Below are 12,165 nucleotides of genomic sequence, written 5' to 3'. Positions count from 1 at the left end.
CATCCAAAGCGGGCCTTTTCCTATTCATCCAAAGTGGGGAGTTTCTATTGTTTCATCCGTTGAGTTGGGTGTTACTATCACCCATTGGAGGATCATATGTCCACCCTCCTGTGCTGTGATTAGATAACGCTACCCGAATTCGGCTCTAGTTTGTTGCCCCTGCTGTCAAACGCCAACTTCCTTTAGATCAGGTTCCTTGCAGTGCCGGCTAACTTGGACTTCGCATCACTTTCAACTTCGCATCTACGTGCGTTAATCATTGGCACCCCTTTCTCAGACCCACGCAACCCTCTCCTAGGAGCCATTTCCTTATCAGCGCTACAAGTATCGTTATCCTGATTCAAGACCACTGGCCATGGCGAGTATCGATCGCTACAGGCCTCCCAGGGAAGGGTATCAACCCCCAACCCTACCTGCAAACCCTCGACCTGAGCGCGATTCGAGATCACGATCTCCCCGGCGTCGCGATACCGTTCCTCCAGCAGTTCCAACTCCTCCGCAGCACTCAACACGAACATCCCCCCCCCGACCACAAGCCCGACAACCCCAAGAATCACCAGCCCGATCCGGTGCGCAAACTCCAGTAGCTGTTCTTAACCAATGGAACTTTACGTCAGACGAAGTGCGAAGTACACCTAGCATAGTCGAGGGTCTTTCGCCGGCGGAAGAGAGGATGCGCAGGGCCAAGGGCGTCAACTTCATCTACCAGGCGGGCGTCATGTTGGATCTCCCTCAGATTACGCTATGGGTAGCTGGAGTATTCTTTCATCGGTTCTTCATGCGCTGCCATATGGTCCAAGAAAAGGGTGGAATTCATCATTACGTGAGTTCTCCCCACCTGATCTTACAATTTCAATGTCTCCCTGGAGCAGTGAAAGCCTGTTCATGACTGAGCAGCATGCAATTCTTTTCTATATGCTAACTTCCACAATCAAGAACATCGCAGCAACGGCCCTCTTTCTAGCCAATAAGACTGAAGAGAACTGCCGCAAGACAAAGGATATCATTATCGCCGTAGCCAAAGTTGCACAAAAGAACGCGAAGCTCGTTATTGATGAGCAGAGCAAAGAGTACTGGCGATGGCGAGACAGTATTCTCACATACGAAGAGGTCATGCTAGAGCAACTCACTTTCGATCTGATGGTGGACAACCCCTACCACCACTTATTTAAGTTGCTCGATCAGCTTGGAATAGTGCATAACAAGAATCTGCGGCAAGCGGCTTGGGCTTTCTGCAATGATGCTTGCCTTACATCGATCCCTCTGTTGATAGGACCTCGAGATGTTGCCATCAGCGCCATCTTCTTTGCGAGCATATATGCGAACCAACAAATTGAAGACATCAATGGCGAGCCCTGGTGGAAGCTCCTCAAGGGCGACGAGGTCCTTTGTTCTCATGCTATCGAGGTGATGCGCCAGTTTTACACGGAGAATCCGCTTAGAAAGCAGAACCCGTCGCTGCCATCACCAGCATTCCATCTCCAGAACACCAGAAAACGCGGTGATACTCTATTGAGCCAACCAGACACGTTGTCGTCAACGACCGGTACCCCCTTGGAAGTTGACCGGGCGAGTCGCAGCCCTGGTGCAAACTCTAGAGTCAACGGCGCGGCTCAGGATGGTGAAGGACGATACCCAGAGAGAGATGAGGGTTCTCCGTCTCGGCATGACGAGAACGGAAGACCTCCAAGGTCACCACTCAAGCGAAGAGAGCCTGACGATGGCGAGGAACAGAGCGACAGAGCGGAGAAACGAGCTAAACTCTCGGAAGATGAAGAGGGCGAACTAGTTGAAGATTGATACCAAGGTTGCGATTCATATGCAACACAATACAGCAATACACTATTTGTAGAGTACGGGACAAAGAGGCGTTATAGGTTTTCTTTAGTCCGTGAGTTAACACCCGCTTACGTGAGAAGGTTGATAGGTATTTACGCATGGTAAAAGGCTCGATCTGGTAGAGCAGGTAAACGTTCGGGAGGATGCTCCCAGGATACGGCGTTTGGATGTAGGTGGTAGACGTGCTCTGCTACTACACTTAGTTTTTAGCTCATGATCGAGGATATATCTCGGGGGAGGTTGATAGATTGCGGCAGACGACGCCCATTCAAGTACAGAATTGAAAAGAAATCGTGCATATTACCTCGCGTTTGTGGCTAAAGAGAGCACTTGTATCTCCTGTATATTATTACGTGCTTTTGTAGATATCCTAGGGATCGAGAACCACGAGTGGTTGTGGGTGGTGTTGGTATATTGAATTCGTCTGGCTTCCCTTTCCCACTTGTCAGGAATCTCTCGATTTTCCAGATGCCACATACTTTATTGTCTGGCCTATCATTCCCCGTCCATTTCTTCTTTACCGTTGTTATTATTATTGTTGTAAAAGTAAATATATAATAAGGCTCCTTCAGGACATTTTGTACTACACCCTTCGGATACCAAAATATGCCAAGTACCCCGAGCTTCTACAACTAATACCTGCCAATTCTCTTCCTTTGGTTGAACCCATAGGTTGTTTCAAGATTCTGTCAACCCTCCCGTACACGTAGCTGCCTCAGTCATTGCTCGTCCCCGACCCAAGTGCTCGCTTGCTGCCTGCGCTGCACTGAATAAACTGAACGCAGAGCCTCAGGCTTCGCCAGAAATTCTGCCAATTAGCTCCACTCACCGCCTTCAGCCTCCTCTATAAAATCTCGTCGCGTCCCGCTCAAGCTTCGCTTTTTTCTTTTCCTTTTCTCCTTAGCTCTCTTTGCCTTTTGGCTTAGATCAAGTGTAGTATCTGTTCTTTTCAGTTTAATCTCTGAAAGATGTCTAAGGACATCAATCGTGATTATTCCTATTTTTGGCTTTCGGGCAGTTTCCTCTGTGCTTGCACATGATTCTGCCCACAGTGTCCCTGGTATTACACTGCCTCCAGGTGACGCGAACACTACATGGGCCCGGTTTTCATTGCTTGCTCGGGCTTGGCCTGGGCAGTGAAGAAGACACTTTGGTGCATGACGCTAGAATAGTCGAGATAGACACTGTTTCTGTGTGTTTCGGTTCTTAGCGTACACTAGGATGGCAGGCCGTCGGAGAAGACAACGCTTAAACACGCTCTTTCTCAATGTTCGTAAGGAGTGGCTCCGCTGTTGAACGATGTTGCCGTGCTCTTGAATCCATCCTGCTTATGTATATGTAGAAGCAGTACTCAAGTATTGGATGCCATCATCTCCAGGTTTCATTTAGGGTCGACTTTCTGGCTCGTAGCGTTTCGTGATGCGAGCAAATGTAACAAGGGGTAGTTCAGTATTGAGTACCTACGGTATGTTTCCCGCTACTCAATACACACGCCGTTGACCTGTGATCTTGCTTGTGCTGCGGTTTCTTACGACTCCCGTGTTCGTCGATTTCTACGTGGCTTCCTAAGGCACAGACAGGATAGAGGCTGCTGCTCCCATGAATCCAAAGTTGTTTGTTCCTCGGAGATAAAGTGGCGTTCAAGTCGATCTACCTAGTAGTTAGATTGGATAATAATACAAGAGAGATGCACAATCCAATGTCAAGTATTGAAAACCGTAACAAACACCACATATCCGCCGCCAACACCCAGCATCGCAACTTTGTCGTGTGCTATGGTCGGGGAAGCAGTCCCGATTAGGTCTAGTGCCTCTGCTCTTGGAGCTCCTCCAAAAAGTCCACCACAGTCACCCACATTGATTGTCGAAACAGCTTCAACTGATACCCACTGAACGAGTCCAGTAACTCCCTTCAACGCACTTCAACCTCTATAGCTGGCCAATATCCTTTAATACCACACTCAGAACCCAAGCACGATATCGCTGAAGAGATTCAGACGTCATGGCTACACTCGGCGGATATCTCAACAGTACGACACCGTTCCCAAGCTCTACTACCTACCTCACCAGCTTGCTAACACAGACCGCAGAGAAAGTCCTGATCGTGACAGCCGATTCGCGTATTCTTGTCGGAACTCTGGCAGCATGCGACCAAACAACTAATCTGGTGAGTACCCTCTTACTTATCTTGACCATACAAACGCTCACGGCATGTGCTTAGGTCTTGAGCAACGCCGTGGAACGAATTATCCGGACGCCCGACGATCCTGAGCCTTCCGCTCAAGTGCCTTTAGGTCTATACCTCGTCCGCGGCGACAACGTATGCTCAATCGGCCTCGTAGATGAGGCGCTCGACGACAGCATCAACTGGACAGAAGTCAAGGGTTCAGCAATCGGCGGTATAAAGCACGTATAGGCTACACACTCGAAACATCGTAAAGCGGTCCGCACTGCGACATTTTCTCTCGTGTTATTCTGTTTGGGGTACAGCATCCACTGCTGGAGGTTTGGGAAGCTTCTTTTCCACGGCATCGATAGGATCACAAGGCGTTCGAGTTCAGGGAGTTTAGACAATTCATCTTGGCCTTCGCCACGGTATATGCTTTCAACAATTGGAGATGATTCATTTGACTATTTAAGCTGACGCAAGATCGACAACCTGGACTCTATCCAAAGATGCGCTGCATGAGCACTTCCTTGAAGATGTCATGTCCGGGAGAATCGATCACACGGTTGAGACGGTTACCCTTGAGGACACTCAGCCAACCGTGGTCGTCGCCAGGGACCTCATCGAGAGTCAAAATATGGGGGTCCTCATTGGGGTTTTCTGAGAGGGCGACTGCGGCTTCGGCAGGCTTCTTTCTGAATCTACGATCAACGACATGCATTCCATGTGTCCATTGACCGCTGGTCTCCACACGGATGTCCTCCAGTTTCTCGGGTGTCTTCCACTTAGGATCATCTCGGGTCAGCATATACCATACCGTCAGGGGATCGTGCAACGAAAGACCGGGCTCGTTTTCATCACCCTCCATATCCTCGATCTTGCTGAAGGATTTAGTGACAAAGTGTGACACCCACCGAGCAAGTGGGCTGCCAGCTTCGACGTGAGCCTGGATATTCTCCTTGAAGTAGTTCTTGCCAATCAAGTGAGGGGTAGTAATATCGAGGGGGCAAAGTGTGAGCTTAAGCTGGCGGGAAAGTTTGTTTGGGTAGGCTTTCAAAGTTGAAAGCTCCTGGGGAATAGTCGGCATCGTCGAGCTCGGCTTGGGTGAGGTGAGTGCGTAAACCCGAGCAGCAGCGACAGCATCAGCGTAGCAGTTGAATTCAGCCACGGGGGTACAGTTTCCCTCGACATTTACAGCACCGCCCATGACGACAAGCTCCTTCACACGAAGGAAAGTCTCGGGATCTTCTGCGGCTGCTAAGGCAACATTGGTAAGAGGACCAACTGCAAGGATGGAGACAGTGTCCACGGGGTTCTCTTTGAGGATCCGGAGAATCTCGTGGTGAGAGGGCGCCTTGGATGGCGTGAAGAAAGGAGAATAGTCTCCGGCTTCGTTGGCGCCATCACTGAAGATGCCTTTCCAGGTTTCGGCTGGAGACAAATCAGGATGAGCCTCATGAACATTATGCAAGCCATCGATGCCGTCTACAGAAGTTCACGTATTAGTAAAGGAAACGAACGGACTACCTGGGCAGCTACTGTACTTACGGAAGTAATCCGCCATCAGCTCCTCGTCGCAAAGGGGGTGGTCAGGGCCGACAGCCACGATGGGCTTGTTTGCCTTCATGGCTCCAAAGCCTTCGGGTTTGCCAGTGGACTTCCTCCACTCAAGTTCTTTCCCAAGCACGTGGAAGAGAGAAACAACGTTTCGGAGACAGCTGAGATAGTCTTTAGTGTTGATTCATGATAGTGAACAGAATTCAAAGGTGTATTTACCTTTGGAGGGGGACATTGCCGTATGTGACGGACACCATCAGAACCTCAAGCTCCTCCGGTTTGGCACTGAGTGCAAGAAGCAGGGCCAGGATATCATCGACGCCTTGAAATATTAGAATTTAGGTGCTCCAGCCTCAAAGCACATGACAGTTACCTGGGTCGGTATCGATAATGATCTTCTGCTTGGGAGCCATTCTCGAATTTCGAGATTATGTTCAGAGAAACCAGTGGCGACTTAGATGAGGAGCTCAAGCTTGTTCAACAAGTTTGAGAAAGTATGAACGCAGAGGAATCTAATCAACCTTGGGTTTATTCTCACAGCCCCGTAGCCCAGGAATCAAATTCTTCAGGTACTTGCAGCTTAAAATTGAAACCCTGCAGGTTGAAAACAGGAGGATCAAAGTAAGAATCTTGTTCACGCATGTTATGCCGATGAGCGTTTCCCCTCCTTCGGTTTTGGGCAGGTGGGCAGGTGGGGTGTGGTGTTAGTTGCTGAGATAAGCTTTTCACAAGAGCTATTGGCTGTTCAATTGAGCGAGATATGAATGGGCATTACTTCTATTGGGTTCCTGTGGCACTTGCACGATAGTACGCGAAATTGTCGTTCTTACACGGATGTCAGAGTTGGAATACTTGCGAGATCTGAGCCTGACGCAGGGTAGTGCAGTTTGAGTTGCAGATGGCATGAAGTATGTGCAACCTAAAAAAATCACTTCGACAGCCAATCAAATGAGTCCAAAGCAAGAGTTCAAGGCTTCAGGGATAACATAAAGAAATCGCGATGTACCTACCCTCCGAGCAATTATCAGTGACTCACGATTAACCTGTCCCTCAGCCACGTACGTCTGACCAACGAAAACAATCCGCTGTCCTCAATGAATTGTATGCTTCCCTTGATCTTTGGAGAGCAGTCTCCCAGATGATACGATACACACGTGACCAACAATGTGTTATGTATATTCGAAGCTGGTACAGCCACTTCAACAAGGACCTTCGCAGATATTTGACTTGTAGCATACTAGGAAAATGGCATGTTATAATTCACTGTCTATCATCTAGCAAAGTACATGCCTCGTGATAAAACCTCTCACTGAAATTCAGGATCGAAGCTGCCCTTAGTGGTAATGAGCCAATCCCAGGCCCAACATTCATTGGATTGGATGCCCCTGGTTTTAGTTGTAATGGGCGGCTTCGCTATAATATTAATGAATAGGTAGGTAGTGCTCGTCTCATCCACCTCAGCCAGCCAAAGCAGGAAGTTGGTTGGAAGGAGCGAATTCAATGTAAAGACTTCCAGTCTATTCTCCTTCCAACAACTGAACGACGTCTCTTCTCCCACTGCTTTTTCCCAACAAAACTTGACGGATAAATCCCAAACGCTCCCAAGAATATAACGTAGCCATCTCCTCCTGTTTACCTCGTGTAACACGGGCAGTCGCTGACTTATTGAAAGCCTCTCCGTTAAAGTACAGTGGGTGCATCAGTTTCGATCCAAATCTCTCCAGTCAAAGTACCTCCTCACCACAATCCGCCCACAGGCTACCTTTTCTCCCCACTCCCGAAACCCCAAGCTCCCCCACTGCCTTGGCGTCGGGTGCTTTCTGTCCAAACATTGCTCTACCTCCCCTGCAGTCGGAACCAATTCAGTCAATCCCGCGACCCTTCCTCGCCTCAGGTAGCCCAAAGACGACTGGTTGACTTTGACTTCAAGCCACCTGGTGTCTTCTCCTTCTGTATGATTTGCGCCAGACTCATCAATCTTCTTCTGAACCGACTTCCATCATTTCTCACCCCTTTCCTCATCTATTCACATTAGCAACCTTTCCTTTTCCCTGTCTTTTTATTCCCCCCTAACTCTTCGCTCACGACTATCGACGCTCTCACGGCTCAGCGATTGGCTGGCTCATTGCTTAGGACAATCTGGCCTTATAATTGCGACAGCTTAGCTGCCCCTACCTAGCTCAGCCTCACAACCACGCTTCATCCACAACTTCTTTTTGTACACAGCTGTTGCTTCCACCCGCTCTGGTTCGTTAGATCAAGAGGCCAACTGTCGTTAACCGATAGGCGTGCTCGAATTCCCACGCCTGTTTCGCTTAACTTGGGATAGAGCCACGATCTTCGTCCCGAAGCTCGAAACGAATCTCGAGGCAACTTGGCTCAGCCTTACACCCCTTACAACTACAACACTCAATCACGGCGGATAACATGGGCTACCTCTACACCACTGCAGGCTACGCCCTGCTCTTTGCCGTTGCCTACGCTCTCTACCAACTATCTCAGGGCCAGAAGGCTGGAAATCAAGCGCGGGCTCAGATCAAGCCGGCCAAGAGCCCGCAGGCGGAGACTCGTAAGGAGGACCGCAAGAAGAAGCAGCGCCAGGAGGCCTTCGCATCAGAGGCACAGGAGGCTTCCAAGAAACCCAAGGCTGAATCAGAGACCAGTGCTTGGACGAGTAGTGCGAAGGACAAAGACGACAATGTCGACAATCGCGAATTCGCCCGACAATTGGCAAAGGCCAAGGAAGGCACCAAGTTTGCTGCCAAATCTGATGCTGGTAAGCAGCGAGAGAAGTCTGTCAAACAATCCCGCGCCAACAAGGTGGCCAACGCCGCCGAGGAGAAGGAGTCGGCTCCGTCATCTACCACTGGTGCCGACGGCGACGATGACCAGTCTCCTGTAACCTCATCCGAGGTCGGTCCCGCAGTCGCAGTCGCAGGCGATGTTTCCGACATGCTCGAGACCGCTCCCGTTCGCCCAACAGTTCTTCGTCTGACCGACACCGAGCCCAAAAAGCAGAACAAGAAGACCCCCAAGGCGGAGGCTCCTGTTGAGACCAAGAAGCAGCGCCAGAACCGTAAGAAGGCCGAGGCGGCCAAGGCTGCTCGTGAGGAATCCGAGAAGGAGCGAAAGGTTCTCGAGGAGAAGCAACGCCGCGCCGCTCGCATTGCTGAGGGACGTGCTGCTAAGGACGGCTCCCAATTCACTGCTGCCCAGAGCAAGTCATCCGCTTGGAAGGAGGGAGCTCCCAAGGCCCCCGAGGCTGCCCAGACGAATGGCTTCCATCAGCCGCTCGACACATACGAGGAAGCCCCCGCTTCTGCAGTGAATGCCCCCAAGAGCACCGACCGCAAGTGGATGGAGTCTCTACCTTCTGAAGAGGAGCAGATCCAGCTCCTCCAAAACGATGATGACTGGAGCACTGTCAAGACCAAGTCCAAGAAGGGTGCTAAGAATGCCACTTCAGCTGGATCTGGCGACGAGGCTGCGGCCCGCCCCGCCGTCCAGCCTAAGCAACCCACCGGGCCTAACAAGACTTCCCAGCCTTCTCAGTCCTTTGGATCTTTCTCGGCATTGACTACTAAGGGCGATGCTGCTGAGGAAGAGGAGGAAGAAGAATGGGATGTTTAAGAAGAGCAGGTCCCAGATGGATGCATTGCATGTCTTTGAGGCATGCCATTACACTTTCCTTATCACTTGTCTGTAACTTGACTATTTCTTTTCCCATCAACGAATTTCTGCCACAGTTTGGATCAAGAGGCAGTCTGCCGTCCGAACACGTGCCAAGACGTTGGTGGAGTGCGACAGCACAAGCGTTTGCGGTTGGGGAGTTCAGGGTTTATGGTCAAATTTTCGACGAGGCGAGGCGAGGCTGGCCATTCCAAAGGCAGCCATTGAGAGAAAACGCCGACGGACACAGTTCACATTCATGGACAAAAAGCAAGAGTTCATGTTGGCCGTGGAAGAAGAAAAGCCCGCGGTTAATGACTGCATTGGTGAATAATGCAAGGCCAGTATTTGGAAGAGAATTGGGAAGTGTATTGATAGTCGATTCGATTGTTTGCGACAGTTTGTCGGTCCAAATAAGAAGCCAAAATGAAGCATAATTAGCCACGACTGAAGTGCATACTTGAAGAGGGAGGTGTCTATAGTAGATTGGGTCAAGTTCACGTGTTCCCTTGAACTCTCCGCGATCTCTGGTAGTATCCCTTGTTGGAAGTTGAGGTAGGGGAAACTGGTTCAAGGAGTTGGTATGCATGCGTTGAATCTTGCCCAAGTCACAGCATGTCTAGTAGGTATGGAGTGCTCGTGACTTGAGGAATGTGGAATGCAAGGCACTTCTTGAACAAGAGAAGTTGGAGGTAAGGGAACGAGTCTAGATTCGATAGCTTGTACGGAGTATGGAGTATCAAGTCCAGCTTAGGTGCCTTAGCCAATGGCAGTAAGAATGATAGCCTTCAACACAAACATGTCTTTTTTCTGATTTTACGAATGCTCTATTTTGTTCACCGCTTCGTGCGGCCCATGGCCATTACATATGTTGCGGCGTGCAGCGTGCATACTGAAGACTATGTACATAGTGCATTATCGGATGTGCATTGGAATGACCAGGGGCTAATTTAGTTACTAGCATCGACTTACAGGGTACGCCAGGCCTGGGCCGTTGCATCTTATGTATGTTAGCAGATAGTATGTCTTGTATGCGAGCATATTCCTGTATGTTATGGGGTTCAGTGTGGTGAGAGAATTGGGGTGTGAATCGACTCCCGTCGTGATAGGTCTGTTAATGATCGTGTTCGGAGATGCCAAGCCGGGTGGAGAGGGAAAAAAACGCAAGAATTGGGCCGAAGAGAGAGGAAGAGAATGAGGGGGCCGAGCCGGAAGACGGAAGCGGGAAGCGGGGGCATGAGGTGCAGTTGCGGGATGAGGAAGCTTGCTACTAACCTATGCATGACGAAAGACAAGAGAACACGCTGGAAGAACCGGCAACTTTGGGACATTTTGAGTTATTTACGTGGCAGACCTTTTAATCATCAGGCGTTCCCTACTTGGCGGGATGGGGCAACGTACCTAAGGAAGGCAATTGATTGCATTTCGTTTAGTTATATGATCTAACTACCTACCCAGGTAGGTAGTTTGTAACTGTGATTAAGACGTCGTATACATTAGTAGATCTGCTGTTTAGGTACCTAGTAGTTTAGTGCAGTACACCACTGTAGGTATTGACAAGGATAGCCGAGTCTCAAGTGGGAGAGTTGTTGTTATCTGAGAGTGGACCAGTCATAGAGAAAACTAGCCTCGAGACTGATGTGAGTTTCGCGGCCAAGAAGCAAAGACGTCACGAATTTAATTTAGTTGAGCTCTACGAACCTACAGTACGACACTATGTATGCTACGTTGCTCGGCGTAAAAGTTAGAACATGGCGTAGTTTGTTTTTATCGTGCAACGGTGGCTTGGCTGACGATCGAGAGTTTCGTGTATTGCTTCGAGTTATCAGCTAAAACAAACAAACAAATGGGAGATCCCGTCTGAGACCGGACGCTACATTGGGGCATGTATAGACTGATTATGATAGACAATGATGGCATCAGAGGTAGCATCGGCAAGAGATTGATTGAATGGGCTTGCAGTAAAGCAATCCTGCTCAGTTTGCTGGACGTGGTGTCACGATTCGGCCCTCAACTCGATAGACATTACCCGTCCAAGCCATAGATGCTGATGCCGAGAACAAACTCCTCTCTCTGAATTCCCCAATCATTTCAACAGCCCAACCCCCTGCACTGAAGAAGTCTCAGATGGTCCAGGCCGCTGCACCCGCTGGCTCGATCCATCCATGCCCATGCCCATGGCACCCCACCCAGCTCCGACCAAGCGGGGGATTAGCAGTGGAGGACAGGTAGACCTCCTAGACCTCGATTCTTGGTACCTGGATCATTGGTGGACTTGAGCACATGTTGGAGCCTTGGAGGTCCCTGGTGTCTTTGCCCCCCCTGCACGTTCGGTGGTGATCCATGTGGTATTTGATGAGATGGGTGTGCCTCTTTTTTTTCCCCTTCGTCTTCTTGACACGGAAAGAAACAGAAACAACTGAAAATTCAACACGGTAAATGGCTTCACCCCGATCAATGCGCTGGGCTTATTGTTCATGATGGCAATGTTCTTCTGATGCTAGTTGAGCTGTATAGGTAATAGGTATAGGTAGTATGCTGTCGTCGTGGCTCGGTTGACTCGGCCAATACAACTAACTGCCTTCCATTTCCCCTGGATCTCTAATTACCATCCTGCCCCCCCCATTATCGTCGACCAAATCCTTGACCTTTACCGCAAAGAACTGTAGCGTGCTGCAGCTGTGGCCTTCTGCAGCTAATCCAGGCTGCCTACGGATACCTACCTCATCTATCCATCTGCATACGACCAGCCAGCGCCATTTCCAGCTGTCGTCGAAGCTGTATCCGTCCGTATTATCGTACCTCGTTTGTATGTAGTCGGTCTAGGACTTGAGGTGGTTACCATAGCACCTCTTTAGCCCATCATCACCGCCGCCGCCACCCCTAAAAAGAACCCTCGTCTCTTGTCCTGTCCTCCCACCAACCTACTCATTA

At 49.9% G+C, this 12,165-nt stretch overlaps 4 protein-coding genes across 4 annotated transcripts; 3 read left to right on the top strand and 1 right to left on the bottom strand.

Annotated features, from left to right (window-relative positions):
• Positions 1-355: 355 nt before the first annotated feature.
• FPRO_01158 (uncharacterized protein) lies at positions 356-1,800 on the top strand (the record flags this gene model as incomplete). Its single annotated transcript, XM_031234571.1, has 2 exons — positions 356-823; positions 937-1,800. 2 exons carry the CDS (start codon positions 356-358, stop codon positions 1,798-1,800), a joined length of 1,332 nt encoding a protein of 443 aa, XP_031075314.1.
• A 2,040-nt stretch (positions 1,801-3,840) lies between these two features.
• FPRO_01159 (uncharacterized protein) lies at positions 3,841-4,254 on the top strand (the record flags this gene model as incomplete). The annotated part of the gene is made up of 3 exons (XM_031234560.1): positions 3,841-3,868; positions 3,929-4,005; positions 4,060-4,254. 3 exons carry the CDS (start codon positions 3,841-3,843, stop codon positions 4,252-4,254), a joined length of 300 nt encoding a protein of 99 aa, XP_031075313.1.
• A 250-nt stretch (positions 4,255-4,504) lies between these two features.
• Positions 4,505-5,975, bottom strand: FPRO_01160 (uncharacterized protein; the record flags this gene model as incomplete). The annotated part of the gene is made up of 4 exons (XM_031234549.1): positions 4,505-5,490; positions 5,554-5,723; positions 5,782-5,884; positions 5,936-5,975. The coding sequence occupies 4 exons, from the start codon at positions 5,973-5,975 to the stop codon at positions 4,505-4,507; spliced, it is 1,299 nt and encodes a 432-aa protein (XP_031075312.1).
• Positions 5,976-7,989: 2,014 nt separating this feature from the next.
• On the top strand, positions 7,990-9,192 carry FPRO_01161 (uncharacterized protein; the record flags this gene model as incomplete). Its single annotated transcript, XM_031234538.1, has 1 exon — positions 7,990-9,192. The coding sequence occupies one exon, from the start codon at positions 7,990-7,992 to the stop codon at positions 9,190-9,192; it is 1,203 nt and encodes a 400-aa protein (XP_031075311.1).
• Positions 9,193-12,165: the final 2,973 nt, after the last annotated feature.

Source organism: Fusarium proliferatum, assembly GCF_900067095.1.
Source record: "Fusarium proliferatum ET1 genome assembly, contig: FPRO_scaffold001, whole genome shotgun sequence".
Classification (NCBI taxonomy): domain Eukaryota; kingdom Fungi; phylum Ascomycota; class Sordariomycetes; order Hypocreales; family Nectriaceae; genus Fusarium; species Fusarium proliferatum.
The sequence above is the reverse complement of the archived record's forward strand: the minus strand, read 5'-3'. Positions and strand labels throughout refer to the sequence as shown.